The sequence below is a fragment of the Protopterus annectens genome, chromosome 13.part0 (genome assembly GCF_019279795.1).
Source record: "Protopterus annectens isolate FY-2018-M chromosome 13.part0, PAN1.0, whole genome shotgun sequence".
Classification (NCBI taxonomy): Eukaryota; Metazoa; Chordata; order Ceratodontiformes; family Protopteridae; genus Protopterus; species Protopterus annectens.
The window spans coordinates 976503500-976525636 of record NC_056747.1 but is presented as its reverse complement, the minus strand read 5'-3'; the positions used below and the strand labels follow the sequence as shown (position 1 = coordinate 976525636).

At 38.6% G+C, this 22137-nt stretch overlaps 1 protein-coding gene across 1 annotated transcript in view; it reads left to right on the top strand.

Annotated features, from left to right (window-relative positions):
- The window catches only part of FKBP10 (FKBP prolyl isomerase 10), a 368229-nt gene that overhangs the window by 25551 nt on the left and 320541 nt on the right, over positions 1 to 22137 (top strand). The window contains exon 2 of the mRNA XM_044054794.1: positions 18999 to 19144. Coding sequence (XP_043910729.1) covers positions 18999 to 19144 — 146 coding nt within the window. The remainder of the gene's footprint in view (positions 1 to 18998; positions 19145 to 22137) is intronic.

Sequence of the window (22137 nt, the reverse complement as noted above, 5' to 3'; positions counted from 1 at the left end):
AAGGGAAAGAAATATTCAATCTGTTTACGTTATTGAATATTGCAGCACTTGGTAACTACACTACATTAACGTCACTGTGGAAGCCTGTGGGTTCCTGAAGTGCCCTTAACTTTTATAAATCAAACCATGCATATATCATGATATACTCTTAATAGTCACTTAACAAAAATGGCTGCAGACAGATGAGCTTTATACCTGTCTCCTCATTATTGTCTCTAATTATGTATTAAATCAAAAAAATGTATATTATTTATCACCATAGACATAATGCACACAAGCTGGTAATATACATACACAGGAACATGTCATTTAATCTAAAGTCAAAAGTAGTGAAAGCATTTTTATCCAAAAATGTATATAAAAACAGCAAAATCAAATGTCAGAAATGTTGCAGTGAAACACCTACATGTGCATTCCATAGAAATGTTCCCAAGACTGATATGCAGTGGTTTTGGGATTTGGCCTTCCCCAGTGTTGCATGCTATGGATTTAGTCTATGTAACATAGGTGGGAGCGGGTATAGGAATGTTTCCCACAAACAAAAACATTTGCTTACTGCTTGTTGTGTAAAGTAGAGGGAGTATTACAGGAGTATATTACTAGGTATTCTTTGGGCTGTTTAGAGGAGTTTCTCCTTCCTCAGTGTAGTGTGATCATAGAAATAGTTTATATAAATAAGGAGAGCTTGCTGCCCTGCAAAAGCATTTAATGTGTAGTGGTATTTGTAACTGATTGAGTGGATTAGTTAGTTGGTTTAATTTTTGTTTGTAGGTATTTGGGTAACTATTTATTTTTGGTTTGATATTTTAACATTCACTGTTCAAAGAAAATGGGGGGGGGGATTCAGCAATGGTTCTTACCATCATATATTATTAATTATGTTTTTAATTTTATCCTAGCTGCACGTAATGGAGCTACATATGCATCTCATCTAAATGTTAACATTTGTCTTTGAGGTACACTTGTAGCCCCATTATGTGCTGCTAGGACATAATTAAAAACACTGGCTCATGGGACATAGTGCTGTGCAACAGTGCTAGTTATCTCTGAATTTCATCCTTTGTCATCTTACTGTTCTAGAAACCACATCCCATCCTAAGCTCAACTAAACTTTTATGTAGGTATCCTATGAAACATACAGTGATCAATATAGGAACATAAAAAATATTAATTTCACCAGAGTAACTGGAATAAAATCTCTGTAGACCATGAGCTGTAAGCAAATGAAGTATTTACTCATTGTTGAAATACAGTATGTACGTAAATCATTATGTACATGTTTTTATTTTCAGCTTCAAAGTTGACCAGTGTAAAAAGAAAAATAAATAAATCTATTAAATATCTATTGCAAACTAGGTGCAAGGTCCAAAAGCCCCCAATTCCAGAACTTGACTGACATAAAAAAAAAAAAAAAACTCAAAGGAAGATGCTTTGAGAAAACAGCTTGAATATGCAATTAAATCAGTTCTCATCTATATTTACATTGGTATGACAGTATTTTCATTCCTTGTTATCAAATTGTTTATAAGCAAATAGTACCTAATACAATTCTGCACATTTACATTATGAAGTAAGTATTTATCCTGTGGTACTTGTGTTTCTACACAATAAATTTTACCTATTACACATCTGTCTCCCTCCAGTTAGAGTACACTGTTATTCTTCCATTTGTAAGTACAAGACATCTAGTAAAACATTCAGTCATACTAGTATGGATCTAATGAGACAAACGGCCCCCTGAAAGGTCCATTATGGGGAAACCATTGACCACCTGTGGGTAAGTGTCCATAAAGCTCAGCCAGGTTGATCCAAAATTCAGCATATCACCCTGTATTTATCCAGGATTTCCTTTGTAGCATGTGTAAACTGCTTATTTCACAGCTTCGTCATGGATGCTGACAGCCCTGACCATTTGTTTATATTCTCAGCTAGTCACATAAGTGTACAAGGCAGAAAGCAGGCACAACAGCCACAAGCATAGTGGAAGGCATGTTTGAAAGTTTGCATCAGTAGCACTCACCCGCAGGTACTTAGAAAAACAAAGAATTGTTGGCTTCCTATCTCTGATGTTGGAAAAGCTCACTTGTTCTGGCACTGCCTCCATTTTTGGCTTGTAGCTAGGGACCTGGTGTGACTGTTATCCACACTTCCACAACCAAAACAACTGGCCTGTTTGAAGTAGCACCACTTGCAGTCTGAGGCATTCCATTGAGCATTCGAGCTGGGAAGCTTGCATTTAAATGTTTTGCACATGATAGCTTGGAGCAAAGCACCCTTTTCCCCTTTTTGCTGTATTCTCTGGGACACTGCCACTCTTCTGAATGAAATATCATTACCTTCACCATTCTTCCCCCACTTATTTTTCATCTATCCATCCATCCTCCCTTTCTTTTCATGGGGGAACGTTATGGGTATGAGGAAAGTGCCCATCCTTTTGTCTGTTTATGTCCATATATTTTCTGTTGGTGTCCACTGTACTGAGTGATGCCGTCTTTACTTCCAGCTTGTCAACCATCTTCCACACTTCAAAAGACAAGTTCATTAGTCACCATTGCCTTCTCTGTGACATCTGTCCTCATTGCTTTGCTAGTAAACCATGCATTTTTTGAGGAACAAACCTAAAGTATGAGACAAAAATCAAGATATTATTGTATAAGAGGTATATTTCAGACTGTCTGTTAACATATGGCTACCTACAACACCGTGATTTGCACAGTTTTAACACCTTTATTAAATTACCGTGTAAGATATAGTCAATCATAATTCAACAGAAAAGAAAATAAACCATATTAACGTTTTTTTTCCATTTACGCACACTGTAAATCACATATCTTTTTTTTCTTTTGCTTGTAACTGTCATCTGTCTTTACATTACATAAATTGCTGAATTTCTGCCTTCCCTTAAACATCAGTCCTTCTCCTCAACATTATTCTGTATGTACTGTCCCCACAATTTCCATTTATTTCTATGTAATTTGCTTCTTCCCTTTTCTAAACGTCCTCTTCCAGTTCTTTTTATCTCTTTTATAATATGCAGTACTTCAGATAAAATTGGTTCACACTTTGCTTTCCGTTTTCTAGTCATTTCTTTTTTGGCAGCCAACAGAAACGTAATAAGGCATTGCTATGTCTAGGAAAATCAGATCCTGTGTCCCATCTCAAAAGAATAAGTTTTACAGCCGTTTGCTCACCCAGTATTTCCAACAGTGTACTCGGTGACGGCTGGTGACTTCAAATCAAAGGGGGGCTGCAGGAGACAGCTGAATGGGTGGGGTCAATGGGAAGGGGTGCAGCCAACTAGAAAGGGAAGGAGCTATGCTCAAAACCACAAAAAATAACTTTAATTAAATACGCTGCCCTGGGTTCCAGGAGAGATGGAGATATGCCCTAGAGAGAAGAGAAATGAAGGTCAGCAAGACTAAGACAGAATATATGTGTGTGAATGAGAGGGAGGATAGTGGAATGGTGAGGATGCAAGGAGTAGAGGTGGCGAAGGTGGAGGAGTTTAAATACTTGGGATCAGTAGTTTAGAGTAATGGTGAGTGTGGAAGAGAGGTGGAGAAGAGAGTACAGGCAGGATGGACTGGGTGGAGAAGAGTGTCAGGAGTTATTTTGTGACAGGCGAGTACCAGTAAGAGTGAAAGGGAAGGTCTATAAGAGGGTAGTGAGATCAGCTATGTTATATGGGTTGGAGACAGTGGCATTTACAAAAAGGCAGGGGTTAGAGCTGGATGTGGCAGAGTTAAAGATGTTAAGATTTGCACTGCGTGTGATGAGGGTGGACAGGATTAGGAATACGTTATATTAGAGGGTCAACCCAGGTTGGAAGGTTTGGAGACAAAGCCAGAGAGGCAAGATTACATTGGTTTGGACGTGCTGAGGAGGGATGCTGAGTATATTGGGAAAAAGATGCTAAGGATGAAGCTACCAGGTAACAGGAAAAGAGGAAGGCCTAAGATAAGGTTTATGGATGTGGTGAGAGAGGACATGCAGGTAGTTGTTGTGACAGAGCATGATGCAGAGGACAGGAAGAAATGGAAACGGATGATCTACTGTGGTGACCGCTAATGGGAACAGCTGAAAGAAGATGATTTTTTGAAAGTGTATTCCCAGCTTTTGTCTTACATGCACACACAGATTTTTAGCAGGTTGATCTTTTGTACAGTTCATAGGTTCATAGGTAGGCACTAGGCTGTCGGCCCTAGGGCCTATACAAGCCTAGCCAAAAAGTTCCCTGGCTTTCGCCACCCATGAAAGTTATTCTCCTGTACCTCTGTCGAGCAGAGCCACAGAGGTGATCCCTGGGGTGAATTTCCTATTTCCCTTCCAGTTGTCTAGATTCCACTTAAAGAGGGCTAATGAGGAGCTTTGCTCGACGTGGATAGGTAGTCTGTTCCAGAGTATGGAAAGTCTCTGGGACAGGAATATATCCCTCCAGCATGTTCTGTTTATTGTGGTAGCAAGGTTCAGGTCCCTGGAGAATGTGGCATGGAGAGATTGGGGTTTCTTTAAGTGTAGCATGTCCATCAGAATTGGGTTTGACAGGGCTTTGTATGTTAGGCAGAGGTCGCCTCTGAGTAGGTGGTAAGTGACGGAGTAGAGCTGGAGTTTTTTGAGGAGGTTTACTTATGGCATCTGTTTGAGGGTGGTAATCCTCTTAGTGAGGTATTTCTGTGGCTTTTCTAGTTGTTGCAGGTGTCTTGCAAGGTACATGCTAAACGGGGAGTTGTACTCTATGATGGGTCTGAGGGAAGAGTAGAGAGGAACAATTACCTCTTTTTTCTGGAGGACAACCATTTAGTGATGAGGTGTGCCATGTAGAAGGATTTTCTGACTACTGTAGCAATGTGATTGTCAAAGGAGTGACTAGTGTCCACCTGTGTCCCAAGGTCTCTTATCACACTTTTGGTGTTAAGTAGACTACTGCCTATGTGGTAGTTCATGAGTATAGTGTTTTTTCCAAAGGGGATGACATTACATTTTTTGGCATTGAGCTTGAGGACATGACTTTGACACCAAGCATCAGTCTCAGTGAGGGCCCCTTTGTAGAATGTCCACATCATTAGTCGATTCTATTATGGCTCCCATTTTGCAGTCGTCTGCAAACTTTGTTAGCCAAAGACCTGCTGTATTAGCCTGGACTTCTGAGAAATAGATGCCAAACAGGAGAGGACCCAGGACTGAACCCTGTGGTACTCCTCTTGTCACTGATTTGGAGTCACTACTTTCACTGTGTGGGTTCTGTCCATGAGCCAGTTGTCCACCCATCTTGTGACATAGGGATTTATACCCAGTTTCATGAGTTTAGCTGTAATTCCAGAATGGGGGATGGTGTCAAAAGGCTTGTGGAGGTCAAGATAGGCTGTGTGTACCACCTTACCTTCATCCATGGCTCTGGTGACTGCTTCAAAGAACTCCATCAGGTTTAGGAGACATGATCTACCTTTTTACAAACCTGAATTGAGTGGGGTCCAGTGTTTGCAAGTTACCTATGTTTTTGTTTATAAGTTCCATGATGATACGTTCCGTGGCCTTGCAGACCAGGCTTGTCAGGCTAATGGAGCGGTAGTTCCCGGGGTCCATGGTGGGGCCCCCTTTGTGGAGTAGGATAATCATCACTGTGTGCCATTCAGTAGGCACAAAGCCCGAAGTGAGGCTGTGATTGAACATGGTAGTTAGGTAGGGTGCCAGTTCATTCTGTAGTTCGTGCAGAACACAACCTTGGATGTTGTCTGGTCCCATGGATGCTGTGTTTTTGGCTTTGGAGTGTGCGGTCTTAACTTGTGCATCCGTGATTACAGGGGCTATGCATTCTTCCGGTATAGAGGTGGACCCTTTGGGGGGTGAGTGGGCATAAAGTTTGCACTGAACCTATCTGCCAGAATGTTGGCAATATCAGTTGGTTCTGTATATCTAGTACCATAGCTCGGAGCAGATCTGAGTGTTGCCATTGAGATTCTTGACATAGCCATAGAATGCTTTGTGGTTGTCTTTATAGAGTCAGTGGCAATTTTATTTTCATAGCTAACTTTGGAGGATTTTATGAGGGATCTTAGCATCTTACTGAGGCTGAGCAGGGAGTTCCTGCATTCAGGGGATTTTTTTTGCAACAACTTCTTCCTTCTGTCCACCAAATTGGCTTCCTTTCTTTTTGGAGGATAGCGTCTTGGTTCTGTGGAGATGGCACGATCCATGCACTCGTGTATGTGTTTATATACAGTGCATTTGTTTAGGATTCAGCAGTCATACCTCTATTATCTGTCTGCACGGGTGTAGTGAAGTTTGCCACTTCTGTCTTGAGGAGCGTGAAGGTGGCTTTGGAGAAATTTTTTGCAGTGGTTTCCTTAATTGGGGGTGGAGGAAGGATATTGATGTCTAGGGTGATTAACTTATGGTCGGATCTGACCAGTGAGGAGTTAACCTCTGGTGTGGAACATCGGTTACCCATGTTGGTGATGACCAGGTCCAGGATATTGCTGCCCCTGGTGGGGGTATGGACAAGCTGATCCAGGGCAATGGAATTTATGAATTCCAGAAAGCATTGAGCTAATGAGTTAGTACTAGAGTAGTTTTTCCAGTTGATGGTTGGGTAGTTGAAATCTCCCATTATTAGGGTATTAAGCTGTACCGTAATATTGTCCAGTATATCGAGGCATGTGGATTGGGCATCCTGGGGCATGGCGGGGTATCTGTAGCACGCTACAACCTGGATTGCAGTCTTGCCCAGTGTTAGTTGCACTTGGATAATTTTGGATACATTATGTTGAGCAACTAGCCTGGAAGTTTGGATATCCTTAATGAATATGGACACTCCTCCTCCTTTAGTGTTTCGGCCCAGGTTAGTTGGCCGAAAAGTGTGGTATGAATTATAGCCTGGTAATGCAGGGGTGCTCTCTAGAGCCTTGAACCATGTCTCTGTTACTGCACAGATGTCAGTGTTCTCCATATTGAGGAGTGCTTCGAGTGAGTGCATTTTGAGGTTTAGACTTCTAGCATTGAGTAGCATTACCCTTAGTTTTTACTTGCTTGTACCTGCTATGGTGGTGGGTTTGTTGTTTGGACCTTGCCTAAAAAAGGCACTATAGGGGTGGCAAGTGCCTTAGCCAGTATCCAGAATCCCAGGGGCGACAGATGCAGGCCATCTCTGGCAAAGCATTGTGGTGTCTACTCATCTGCATTTGAACCAGTGTCACATTTTTCAAAACTTTTTGTTTTAATGAAAACAAGACCAGCTATGACATAAACAGAGACTAAAGGTGGATGTGTCTTGAGTTACATCAAAAATAAATATATCTCGAGGCTGGTCAAACTGAACAATGCACTTAAATTTCTTCATGTTCAAATCACCATAGCAAAAATCCCATACCACTTTCTTGAAAGCTATAGGTCCCCCTCTATGACCCACGAAACCCGTAAGATGTAGTTAAACTTATTGGAAGCACTCATAATCCTACCCAACACCATATTCATGGGTGACTTTAATTACCCCCTATTAACTGAGAATCCTTTATGACACCAGACATATAGATGCAGAGATTCCAGGATTTTTTTAAACACAAACTCCATTGACCAAATTGTCAATACACCAACCAGGGGTGAAAACATACAAGATCTGGCCCTCACTAACATGGGAGAGGGCTGCACACCCCTTAGTGTAATGACTTCTATGGTAAGGTCAGACCAAAAAATGGTGTACTTTGAAGTAAAAATAAAACCTGGAACCCCAGCTAATTCTGGAATATTCAGTAACTACTCTAATCCAGGAACTACTCTAAGGGTAACTTCCTATTATTAAGTGATAACTTGGCAAAATTTCAAGCTCCCATAAACCCAGAGAACACTGCTGCCTATGTGGAGCTGTTCACAGAAACCCTAAATAAGCATGTTAATAGCTGCATTGAGGCAGCTATGCCCACAAGGAAGAATTACAGAACTAACTAAAAAAAAATACCACCCTAATAGAATGAGATCAATAGGCTGCATAACAGAAGGAAGAAAATCATGGCAAAAATTAGAAGGTGCAGCACCCATCAGGATAAAAGCACTCTTATCAAACTAAACAAACAACTTGGAGGACAAATAAAATCTAAAAGCCAAATTTGAGGTAAATTTGGCCTCTCAGACCAAGGACAGCCACAAGACATTCTTTAGATATGTCCACAACCTCAAAGGCAATACATAATTGTGTGCAGAGCTCCTTGTTAATGGAGTCACATGTACTGAGCCAGAAGATACACCAAACCTAATGGTCGACAAATTCATCTCTAACTTTACCCCTATCTCCCAATCAACCTTGCCCCAGGAAATACCATCAAATATCACTCCTCCTGCTGTCAATAACAAACAGGTCCTTTTATGCTCTCTAAGGCCAAAAACACTGTATCACTGGGCTCAGACGTATTCCAAAATGACTTCTAATTAGCATGAAACATGACCCATCAGGTCCTCTGTAATTGTTATTTAACTGTAACCTCCAAATAGGCTTCATGACTCATGAATGGAGAACAGCAACAGTCATACCTCTGCACAAAGGTGGGCCATCTACAGATCCTGGAAACTACAGAACCGTAAGTCTCACTAGTCTCGTATGCAAAACCATCAAATAATTTATCATGGAAATTTTCAGTAATGAAATAAGAAACCTCCAGACACTGGAGTCAGCCCAATTTAGTTTTGTCAAAGGCAGGTCATGCCTACTCAGCCTGGTGGACTTCTTTGAGAAAATCACCAAAGCAATGGATGAGGACAAAAGAGATCATACTGCCTACCCTGATTGACCTGGTCAAGGCATTTGACACAATACCCCACTGGCATTGTTGGCAAACTCAAGAAGTTGGGTATAAACTCTTATGCCACCTGTTAGATAGCCATCTGGCTCACAGACATGACCCAGGAAGTTAGAACTGGGGAGTCCACCTCTACAAAGAGGCCACTCCACAAGTGTAGTCTAACAGGGATCAGTCCTGGGATCTCCTTTTTTTGGCATCCACTTCTCTGAAGTCAAGGCCAATGTCGGTGTCCTCTGGATGACTAAATTTGCATATGATTGCAAATTAGGAGTAGTTATAGAAAAAACTAATTGTGAATAAATGTGTAATGATATCCTTCAGGGAGTCATCCACCCATGGTAATTATATTGACAACACACCCTTAAAAGTTGACCCATTAGTCCAGGGACATGGGGAGATAGACATAGACAGTAATTTAGTGTTTGGCCACCATGTGCTTACAGTATTGTATCAAACAATTGGAACGTCTGTAGAGGTTCCTTACAAAAAAAAAAAAAAAAAATTACAGACCATCTCAAGGCCCTATCCCTGTATTCTGTCCCCTACAGGCTGTTGAGGCGAGATCTATGCCAGTGATACAAGCCATTGTCAGAACTCACCCTTATTGGCCTCCTGCATATCTGCAAAACAAACAGCACCAGAATTTCCCCATTCTAAAGAATTAAACTGTGCCTATGATATAAATAGGACCTGCTGGACAGACAGGTATGTATCCAGAACTTGTCAGAGATTTGGGATGCATAGTTTGGCTTAAAAAGGCCCCTGTGTTCATTAGCCTAGTAAACGCCTACAAACTTATAAACTAAAATCCTCAAACAAAAAAGAAATTACATGTTCTAAGCATGTTGATTCCCTGTTTACATATAACAAACACACAAAATATGTACATCTTCAAAAAAGGAAGTTTAACCCTCCAGATAGGAACAATTTCCCCAGATCAACAGCTGCACCCACAGATATTAGCTAACCCAAAATTAAGGTTATCCATGCTAAAGCACGTGATACAGCCTATTATCCCACTTATACTGATTGCTGTCTTTTCCTTGTCTTACCTCTACTCCCCTCCCAGATGTGAAAAGCAGCTTGTATGCTTTCACAAAACATTAACCTTTATCACTAAGAAAAAGTATACTGGTTTTCTATAAAACTAAATTATACAATGCCTAGCCATAGTAAGGCATTAAGTTTAATTTTGGTGGCTGCCAAAATAAATTACTAGAAAATGGAAATCAAAGTCTAAACCAACTGTATTTGAATTACTGAATATTACAACAGAGAGAAAAGAACTAGAAGTGGGATCTTTAGAAAAGGCAGGTGCAAATTACATAGAAAAAAAATGAAAATTATGGGAGTAATACGTGCAATATAATGTATTGGATGAGGTGTGAGGTTTAAGGGAATGCAGGAATATAGCAATTTATGTGGGTCTGTATTAGAACATCAGAGTTTCAAAACTTCGAATGTTCTAGTATTGACCCCTATTCGGCGAAAGCTGAAAATATTGAAGCAACAGAAAACCGAATTTTTTCCTAGGGAAAGAATTCAGTTGTCCGTTTCTGTTGCTTCGGTATTTTCAGCACTGTGGTGGAAAGTTATGGGTCGGGTTCAGGTAAGTGTGCAATTGAGTGTGGGTTAGGTTAGTTAGGGTGAGGGTTAGGTATGTGTGCAATTGTGTGGATGTGAGGGTTAGGGAAGGTTAGGTGAGTTAGGGTTAGGGCGCGGGTCAGGTAAGTGTGCGATTTCGTGAATGTGAGGGTTAGGGCGGGGTAGGTGAGTTAGGGTTAGGGCACGGGTGAGGTGAGTGTGTGATAGTGATGGACCTTAGGGTTAGGGTTTGGGTTAATGTAAGTGGATAGTTAGTGGTGTGTGTATAGTTTAGTGTAGGGTTAGGTGTAAGATTTTAGGTGTATGTGTGTGGATTGCTGTTTGTTTGGTGTGCTTGTGTATGTATGTGTTTTGGAACAGCAAATTTTTTCCCTTGGAAAAAAATCACTGTTCTGTATGTTTGATATTTTCAGCTTTCGCTGAATAGGGGTCGATATTAGAACATTCAAAAGTTTTGAAACTTCGATGTTCTAATATAGACCCATTTATGTAACATTGGATTGATGATTATACAAAAGAATATATGTGATGTATAATATTTGCAGCTGGGAATATGTTAATATGCTTTGTTTTCTTTCATATAAATGCATGTCTAATACTAAGTGATAATGCAATAAAAGTGTTTAAAAACTAAATTTGACACTGTGCTATTAAATGTATTGAAGTGTTAAGGCTGCTAGAGAACCTGCTGTCTCTTATTTTTCACTGAACTGCATGCCATTGTACCTTTAAAATGTTACATTTTCCTCAGCAAAGAATGCTCAGAGTTTTCAAAATTAATCAGTTGCACCTGCTGGCATATTTCTGCATAAAGTAGTCAGCAATGAATCTTTGTAAATTTCACATAAAACAGACTGTACAGCTGCCTACTTCTTGACTCTCTCTGAACATTTAGTAATAGAAATGAAAGCAAGCAAAAATTGTTGCAAATGTAAGAAACTTGGCATTTTTCATTTTTATAATTTTTCTTATTTTTCAATCCTACTTGCTTACAAAAAAACACTTGTTTATAACTTAAGCCAAGGGGAGTAATCTAGACATTCACCCTTGTAAAAATAAGAGAAAAATATCTTAATTCTACATATAATCAGTGCACTTTTTACACCCCTGCTCCACCCTAGCAGCCCAAGATCACAACATATTAACATTAAGCTTGTTTTTGTCCAGCCTTTCTTCTTTTGTTATACTGCAAAGCCAATATTTCTCACGACTAGAAAAGTAATTGTTTACTTTAATATCTTCAGCACATACAACAGTCACTGAAGGGATTTCCCTACATTTAAAATACCCCTGTTTTACTTTATATAACATGGATTTTATGTCATGAAATGTTTCATAGAAATAAACAAAAAGAACAAGAGATCGGTGGTCTGGGCTAGTATTGCAGAGTTTAATCAACAAGGTAAGCACTTTCATGCCATAATGTAAGGAACTTCTTCAGAAGGGAAAGTTGCATGATCTTTACATAACAAATGACATCACCAAGTATTCATAATTAATATGTCATTTGAACAGTACTCTTAAAGTTACAGAACGATTTTAAGCCATATATGAAAAAATACTCATCTATATTTATTAAAGTAAATATATTAAGTATAAACAGAAACACGCTTAAAAATAAACATACAAACATTTAACTTATTTATAAGATCAGGTTACGTTGTGAATATAAGACATACATATAACATTTCAAATAATCAAATTAAGACATAAAGTGTATTAACTATATATGAAAGTACATAAAAAACATGTTCCCAGTGTGTTTGAAATGTTTGCTTGTTGGTTTAAATAAGGTGCAGCTATCTTTACAAAGGAAAAGAGTTTATACTAGGTGTTAACAGTTTAGCTGCTGTAAGGGCTAAAACACTACTAATGGTGATTTTTGTCATTTATCCTTGGAGACTGGGAAGCATCAGGCAATAATTGCCAGTATAATTCCCAATACTCCAACCTAGCTTCCCATGGACTCCCTTGTATTGAATAAACTTTTGCAAGAATAAAAAATAGAAATGTTCTGAAGTTTCTACATTCCTTGGAATTCCTATTCAGGACATTACTAGTATCATTTTTCTTAATAGTGCGTACATGCTCATAAATCCTGGCTTGCAAAGCTCTTTCAGTTTTTCCCATGTAGAAAGTTGAGCATGTCATGCAACTGGCAAGATGCGCTACTGTCCAAGTGTTGCAGTCATATTTGCTATTACAGTCTGGTAGGTACTCACAGTAATGCTCACTGAATTGAAAACCTATCTACACTGAGAAAATGTGTTACATTTTTTTCATCCCAACCACCTTTTCAGCCATGGGATAGTTGTTAATGATTTCCCTTCTCAAAATTTGATTTTAAGTTTTTACCCCTCTAGTGCACATAAATTGGACTCTCACCTAACTTTCCAAGTAAGTCTAGGGGTTCAAAAACTGCCTTCCAATTTCTGTTCATAATTTTCTTAATATCTTTATTCCATTTGTTATATAGAATGATCATAGCTTTGGAGTAGTCTTCTGAATCAACCTTAGGGTTTGTGTCAATTACTCCAGGATCTTTAAGAATGGTCTGAAACTTTATCACCCTATCATTGACTGCTTCTTCACTAATTTCACTTAACAATTCACTGGGTCAGTCTTTGTTGACAAACATATTTATAAGATTAATTAATTATTTTTGAAATATGAAACCCATCTAGACAACTTCATCATCTGCCCTTTGACCACATTACACTTTTGCCAAAATGGGTGAGTATTGGTGAAGTGAAAGTAACTGTCTGAGAATTTGGAATTTCTACATATATTTGATTCATATATCTGGTTGATGTAATTTTTAACCAAGGTGCTATCCAAGTAGTCAATAAAATCTGTAACCACTTTACTGAAAAATCATAGAAATTGTTCAGTATTGTTAATGTGTCATAAAAATTCAACCAGCTATTGCTCTTTGCCAGTCCATGTCATAAAAATGTCATTTAAAAACATAGTAGATCTTAATTTACAGTTTTTGTGTACTTTGCAAAACATATTTAGTCACCAAGTACTGTAAGAGTATATTTGCAAAAACTGGTGAAACTGGTGCTGAGGCAGCTCCTATTGCAACACCTTTAATTTGCTTAAAATATTCACCTTCAAAATACACAAAGTTAGTCTTCAGTACCATCGCCTTACACCAAACAATAATATTAATGTATTTTTTGAGGTAGGGTGGAATTTGATTCTTGGAACCATTCCAGTCCTAGTTCATGTGGAATAATTGATAATTCCACCATATCAGTAGTGACTAAAATGAGTCTGTTAAAAATTTACAGTGAGCCATCACCTTTAAAATGCCAGGAGTCTTTAAGCACATGGGGTGTGTTATATATCATACTCTCCTCAGCAGCTTCATCATTTGTTTCAGGCAGGGAATTATTGTAATTTTTGAATGTAACCTTTTTAGTAGGAATAGGATTTTGTTTGTGTCTTTCGGCTTTTCCCAGTTAGGGGTCGCCACAGCGGAACTCCGGTCCGCTAATGATTGGCAGGTGATTTTTACATACTGGCTTGCCAGGCCTGACGCACAACCTTCAACGAAGGTACGCCCATTCACGCATGTCTCCACGCAGAAGACGCTCTAGCTGAGAATCGAACCGGACAGCGTCTTACTGTGAGGTGACAACGCTACCGCAGCACCACCACCATGGGTCTTTTGCTGGAATAGGATAAGTCTTCATAAAAGTCTTCATTTTATTGTAATCATTTTCCTCTCTCAAAAATTTCTTTTTTCTTTTCTTCATAATTTCACAGTGGTTGTCAACATGATGGTATACTTATTCGTCTTCATAGGTGGAAGACAGAAAGTTAGGGACAATGTCATCATGTAAGACAACAATCTCCTCCTGTAGCTTAGCAAATATCTGCCCATTTTGCCTTCTGAGAATCATCGTATACTCAACTCCCATCTTGTCAAGAAGCTCCAAAAGGTCTTGGTGAAGTAGTGAACCATTTTGTAGTCCATTCGAGTACTTCCCAGAGTCTGAGTCCCTTCTGGACTCTGAATACCTGAAGACAGTCTGAAAAAAGAAGGCATTATGTCCAATTGTAAACTGTGATGTTTTCTTAACATTTTCTCATAAATGTTCTTGTTTGTTCTTGTGGTTAACTGTTGAATTCTGTACCAACTTCAGTGGTTTATTAAGCCAAGCATTTAAGTCATTGGTTACCATTAGATGACCTTTAGAAGAGACCCTGCCGTTGTCAGAACTGATGGGCTTATTACACCAAAGTGAAGCACTTTACTGTTTTACTACAGCTGCAGAAGTAGTGTGCTCAACTTGGTCAGAATTCATGTGCATTTCACTTCACCTTTCCTTTCCTTTTTCATTCTTGCTAGGATTTATCAGCTTACTTATTCTTCAATGTGGAGGCTGTTAACAGTATTTGGAGATAAGTTGCTTGACTGTACTGTGTGTCTCTGCTTGATGGGCATTTAATCCGATTGCCACAATATCATCAGCCATTGTCTGATCATACATAAGTGAAATTTCATCCATTACCACATATATCTTCTGTGTTAACTATGAAAATACAGTCGCACCAGTAATGTTAAATTGCTCATAATGGCTCCATTTTCCTCAGTAAGTAGAATATACAAATACAAATAAGAAATACAATTGTTTTACTTGCAGTTAACATTTTTTCCATCTTGGTGTCCTTCTAAACATTATACCTGCAGTAGTGGTGCTGTGGTAGCATTGTCGCCTCACAGCAAGACGTTGTCCCGTTCGATTCTCAGCTAGAGCATCTTCTGTGTGGAGGCATGCGTGAATGGGCGTGCCTTTGTTGAAGGTTGTGCATCAGGGCTGGTAACTCGGCACGTAAAAATCCACTACCAAACATTAGCGGACTGGAGTTCCGCTGTGGCGACCCCTAACCAGGATAAGCTGAAAGACACAACAAGTGTCCTTCTAAACATTAATGACATAAGGTGAGGTGTATGTGTTTCAGTCCACCCACAAGTTTAATAAAAGTTAACAAAAGTCCAGTCTGTCTCAACTACTTTTTATTGCAAAGCCATTTTTCGCAAATGTGATTGATGCTTTAAAGTCAACCATTTATTAACTAATTATATTGTTGTTGATTTTTATTCCTGTTCATCCCCATCTCCCAAGACCAGATTCTGGTTCAAGTCTAAGTTATTCTCTCTAAGTGCTTTATTGTCAGAAGAATAAACAGCAGAGTCTCTCTCTTTCTGTTTGCTGGCTCACTTTTTGTTGGATAAACTTTCTATTTCCTCCTTAGCCTGTTCTACATTAAAAATGTCTTTGATCCTCCTGGAAAAAAAATTTCTGAAGAGCTGAATATAGTAGCTTGAATCTTCACCTGCCTTTTGATATTCCCTGATTGCCAGGATACATTTCCTTCTCTTCTGCCTGGTGGTGTACAGTGAATAATCATTTTCCACAAAGACTTTGCTGTCCCCAATTTTTTACTTTTTTCCATTCTTCCAAAGTTTTGAAAGGATAAACTCAGTCTGCTGGTATGGTTGCATCTTTATTATAGGTCTTGGCTGCTTTCTCATCCCCAGGTTTGGAGCATTCACTCAATGTGCCCTTTCAGTTAACAAATTTTGCTGTGAAATACCAGCCCAGTTGCTTATTTGTGCTTTCATAAAATTAATAGAGTCTGTTCCTTCAGTTTTTTCTTTCTGAGCACTGTCTTCCAACGGCTACTATTTTTTGAAACAGCTCTTCTTAAGAAGTCTCATACTCAGCCAGCCTTTTCTTCATTTCAACCTCTGATTTTTTGCATTTTTATCAGTTCATCTAAATAGGTAATTAAAACTTCCTGTATTTTTTCCAACATTTTGCTATTTGAGTTGATATACTTCTTCAATTTTTCATTTATTTTAATCACATCTAAGCACATTTGATTTATTTTTACCTTTAAATTACTGGAAGTCATCTCTTGTATCAAAGCTGAAGATTGAAAAGCTTGCTGCTGAACAGCTGCAGGCTTCTTCGCAGACATTGTTTTCTCTACACCTTTTCTGGTTGATTTTCTTTCAGGTTCTCTAAATTTCTTTTTTGCTGGTATGTAGGCATTGTACTTACTAGAAAGTAATTGAATTGCACTCAAGCTGACAATATCACTGCCTCTTAGTTCTCAGCTTCTTTCTTCACACTGGGACAGCTGAAATTGTTGATCAGTGTACAGCCATCTTGGAAGTCCAAGGTTTATACAGTTTGATCACCTTTGCTTGTGAGTTCACCTCTTTCTTCATTGTTCTTGTTTACCCTTCTCTTAAGCCAGCCACCTTTTTGCATGAGACCAAGAAGCTCTGAAAAAAACACATTGCAGCTTTTTCTCTGCCATTTCCATTACCCATCACCATATCTTTATTTTCTCTGTCAGTTTTTCTGATGCATTCATTTCTTCAGCTCTTCTTCTTTCTTTCCTTCAACATCCTTTTGCTAAGCAGAGCAAATTCAAATAGAGGAATTCTTGAACCAGGCTTGACAGTCTAACCCCACCCTGGCATATCCAGTTTGCTGTGCATTTCTACTGCATGTCATTTTAGTTGTGGATTGACTTCTCATTCTGTCCCTCACACATTTCCCATCATAAAGAGCAGAATGCCAGTTCCCCGAATGTATGAATTTGTCATTGGTTTGCCTATCACCTTTCATTTGATATCCACCAGTGTTTCAGTACATATTTCATAGTTGAAAAAATATATCCAACAGCACTAAGGCAATCAAATGGACAACCGATAAATAAATACAAAAAGAGGAATTTATTTGTATTTATTTATCGGTTGTCCGTTTGATTGCCTTAGTGCTGTTGGATATATTTTTTCATTAGTTCATGGTTTTCTATAGTTTACATATTTCATAGGTACCAGAACCAACATGTGTATTTTGGTTGCAACTGCCACATGTCTGCCCAGAAGCAAACAAAGCCTCCTTTTAAATGCAGAGAATTACTCACAAGGGAGAGTCATGACCCCTTGTGTGACTCTTCACAGCACTACTACATTTCACACATTCTGACATTCCAGGCATGCCTTTTATATTTCCTCCTGCAGTTTGACAATATATTCTCTTGCCTTCAGGCTGCTCTTCCTGCAAATCATACTCGTCATCTACCCTCACTTTTTATTTTTTTGTCTGGATTGTCATCTGGGTCAAAGTTCTTCTGTTGCCTGTTAGAATGATCATTTCTGTTGTGCTTAATTAAAAAAATAATAATGGATAATTACAGTTATTCAAACAAAGTACATAGACAGGTAAATGATTTTAACATTCCTTTATTTGACAGCATCATGCATCACATTTCGACTAACCACAATCCTGTGAGTCTGGTCTATCAAACATTATACAATGACTGGCCATTAACATTTAAAAACAAGCATGCTGATTGGTCAACCCAACCAGCATGCCCATTGTAAATCGAGCATGTACCAGTACAAAAAAGTCCGGTCATCCAGACATTCTTCTAATAATGCATGCTACAGAGATTCCAGTTTTCTTCTCTTTAAAAAAAAATAATAAACTTGCATATCTGGACACTTCAGAAGTATGAGAGAGAGAGACGGGCCAAAGAAAATACAAGGATAATCAGGTACGTTACACAAAACCAGAGAAATGCACCTGATTATCTGGATTTCAAATTCCTTCTTCAAGGCTTTCGCAACCAGTGTACAAATTATATGTGTACAATTCAGTTTAGTGTTCTATTTACAGATTGAATGTAACATGTACACTGGTTGCAAATTTGAGAAAAAAAAAACTTAAGAACTCGTCGTAGTCCGTTCTTGCCAAAATGCACAGGTCATCTAAAGTAGCTCCTTTTCGCCAGTGTCGATGTCACCACATTATTATATTTAAGTAATTGGGTGCAGGAAGGAACAAACTGCCTCTGCAAAATGCTGGTCTTACTTTCTTTTGGGCAGGGGCTTTCAATGAATTGTGTTATGAAAGGGCAAATATACAACAAAATATATTGACTGCTATAAGAAGCTGGGTTGTAGCCACGTTTTTTTTTTTTTTGACTTGTAATCAGCTCCCAGATCATTGCCCTCCCCCTTAGGGAAATAGCATGAAATGTCTTGTTTGCATACCATAACACTAGTGCTGCTTGTTATCTCCCAACCCACTCCACAAACACATAATATAACTGATACTTTTCCTTTATCTCCTAGGGTATATATACAAAATACATTATGAAAGATGTAGCACATGTACTCAAATTATTATGACTCTTTCATTGGATAACTAGTAATGTAGCAGTTATATCATTCTGAACAATTACCTACTTTGCTGGCTCACTTGTAATGCTTTGATTTCATGTATGTGGTTGACATTGGGACCTTTGGTGTTGCTGCACTCAAAATGTATTTGTACACCACGACTCATGTGCTGTTTACCTCTCGTTGCACCTATAATAAGGTACTTGGGGTCCATGGTACAAACAGATCTGGGTATTGGGATGAACTTTAAGTAAACAAATGAGGGTGTCTCATACAGGACTGTTACAGAAATAGTTTCTTATTCTTGTTGCTATTGTTCAGTGTTATTAGAATTGCTGCTGTTATTCAATGATAACATATCTAACAACATTGTGCATTTTCTCTAGCCATGACAGGGGAGTAGCATTTACTGCTGTTGTTGGAGTGGGACGTCTGATTACTGGAGTAGACCGAGGTATCCAAGGAATGTGTGTGAATGAGAGACGTCGGATTACTGTTCCTCCCCATCTCGCTTACGGAAGCCTGGGTGTTGGTAAGTCCTGGTTAAATGCTGTCAGTTCTGCTCTGAAATTGGGCTAGTTGGTTTCTAGTAATTATGACTATGTTTTGATGTATGCCATGTCCACTGACATTACCAATAGTTTGAATGTTCCATGCCCTAAGTCACCCATATTTCCTTAATAACAGTCTATGAAGAGTTGTTAAATAGAAATATATGCTTTGTACTCCCAGTATTGAAGAGAAATTTGAAGACAAAACTGTGAGGAGATCAAACTGAAAAAAGTAGAGGAGTTTCTCCATTGTTAAGGTACTGATGCAAGCAAAAACACGTTAAAGTATGTAATTTGACACAAGTTTTCATGACATCACTGAATGAAATAAACTGAAATTATGTGATGTCACAGAAATCCATTTAGGAAACTGCTGTAAAAAAATACCTAAGCACAGTTTTCAAGTAGTTAATTTTGACATAAAGGTTAGTCTTTTGAATGTGCATGTCAAGGTATTTCAGTTATTTAGTTGTAATGTCTACCTTGGGAAGACCCCAGAGACTGGTAATGTACTGAGGATTTTCTTCTGAAAAAAAACATACACCTGTGTAAGTGGCTAGACCATGGTACCTGTGGGAGTTGTTTTTCAGATTAAAGAAGACAACTCTTAGTTTTTGGAGCTGCAGGGATAGTAAAATTCCACAGTTAACACTATTCAATTTTGTCACAAGTTGGAATACCATTCCTTTGTATACAGTGCCTTAAGTATGCTACATACCCAAAGGTTCACAGCCAGGTACATATGTCAGCTGTCATATGGGGTGGCTGAAAGTGAAAACAGAACAGAGTTGGAGTACAAAATTCAAGAAATTGAAGCAATGTAGATGAATTTAGACTCAAAAGTCTAAACTGGTCACTTAAGTGTCGCACTGTAATGGCAGAGTGGTTTTAGGCCTTGATCTAATGCACTACAACTCTAACCATACTTGTTGAATTATGAACTCTGTCTCAACATTGCTTCTTGATTCCTGGTGATGGACTCTAGGTCAAGAATATTTACCCAGAATTCATAGCATTTTTGCAGTCCTTTTAACAATTTTGCTCTTATTTGAAGTCCTTTACTGTTTGTTGCTAGTTTGTACTGAATATATTGCATATTTGCAGCACTTTTTTGATTTAGCACAGGGTGCAAACATGGCTAACTAGCAGTGACTGAGTATGCAGGCAGATGAATAGCCAGACAGACAAATGGATACAAGTATATTGTAGTCGCTCTGAAGCTTCAGTGAGCATTGCCTTAACATCACCTTGTGAAAAGTACACATTTTCTAGAGTTCTTGCCCTTCTTGACCAGCTGAAGCTAAACTCTGTTATAAAATAAACCAGAAGTCTTTTTGCTGTTATTTGTAGCGTAATACTTGTGTTCTCCTTCTGCATTAATATTAAGGTGTTAAATTACATATGTAAACACGATTATTATTAAGCTGTGAATAGTTAATAGCTGATAGTTAAAGAAACATGTACGTAAACTTTGCAGTTTTGTTCTGTATGTAAAGATCAAAATGCTGAATCTCAGATTAGAAAATAATGTGAATCTGTAGACAAGAGAAGTAAAAATCAAGCAACATTTCAGAATAATTAACATACAGTGATGCCTCTTGTTAGAGAGTAAGGCCCCTATGGTCCCATGTTTGAAGCCATAGTAAACCTGACTGTCTGTCCCAAATAGATAGTGTATCTATCCCATACCCTGTTTCCAATAAGCCAGTGCCTGCTTCTGTCACCAGCTGCCATTGGGCATTTCATGAATAATTGTCCTTCTGCTATAGTATTACTGCCATTCATAAAACCTTAGTCAGTGTGCGATCTTATGTCAGTCATAAGATATTCCTCACCACAGGTAACCACTCATTTGCTTAAGTTTGCATTTACTCCCCTAAGTGTCTTCCCTTAACTGAGGGAGTGAAGGGATTTAACTAAAGTGATCATTCCCATCACTTTAATGTCAGCTTTACCTATTGCAGGTATTTTATTCCATGTGTGGCTTGTTCAGAATAATTAATTTATTAAATGAGTAAAACATCCACTGCATCAAAAAGCTATCACATCACATCACTAATCATTGAGAATTATAAGTTATGTATGTCCATACTGGTCTTAATTTTTGAGCTTGAAACACATATAATAAGAGAATTACTGAAGCTTTACAGTTTATTTATTTTACATTTGTTTACCGGGAAAGTCCGACTGGACACAGGTCCATTTTCAGCGGAGGCCCGGGAAGAAAAGCTCCACAATAGATACAGTACATGAGAGAAGAGAAAAAAATAGAGCATACTTATAGCAAACCTATACAACATGTTAGAGATAAACAATTCTTATAGTAGGCAATCATTGAGGTACATAATAAACTTAAAACAGCATTTGTATTATTTTTATAGTAAAAGTTTTGTCAAGTAAATATCAACGGATTCACAAGATTTCAGGGTACCTGTTTATACTTAGCTGTACACAGAAACATTCTTGGTTTGGGTTAGGCTGGTGAGTGGCAGGAACAAGCCAGTCACTTAAATAGTGGGTTTTCAGGAGTTTTTTGAAATGAATAAAGGGAGGTGGTAGAAGTTATTTGGCTTGGTAGTGTGTTCCAGGTTTAGCAATGGTGCTGGCAAAGAGGGATTTACCAGCATCATTTCTATGTTGGATGACACTTATGAGGTTCTGGTTACTAGATTTTAAGGCTCTAGAGGTAATGTGGGGCTGAATTAGATGCTGAAGTGCTGGGGTTTTCTCAGGAAGGTAGTACAGTTTGTGTGCTGTAGAGAGTTGATTGAGTAGAAGTATATGAGGCAACTCAAGCCAGTTGAGCTGCTTAAGGGATAGACAGTGGTGGGACCTAGGTTCAGTAGCAAACTTAGCAATCTTGTAGCAAGATTCCATTTTATTTAGATTGTTTTGGTGGAGATTAGTCAAGATGGGAGAGGCATAGAGGAGGGCGGATAGAAGATGAGTCATTGCGATGGTTGCTTTGGTGTGT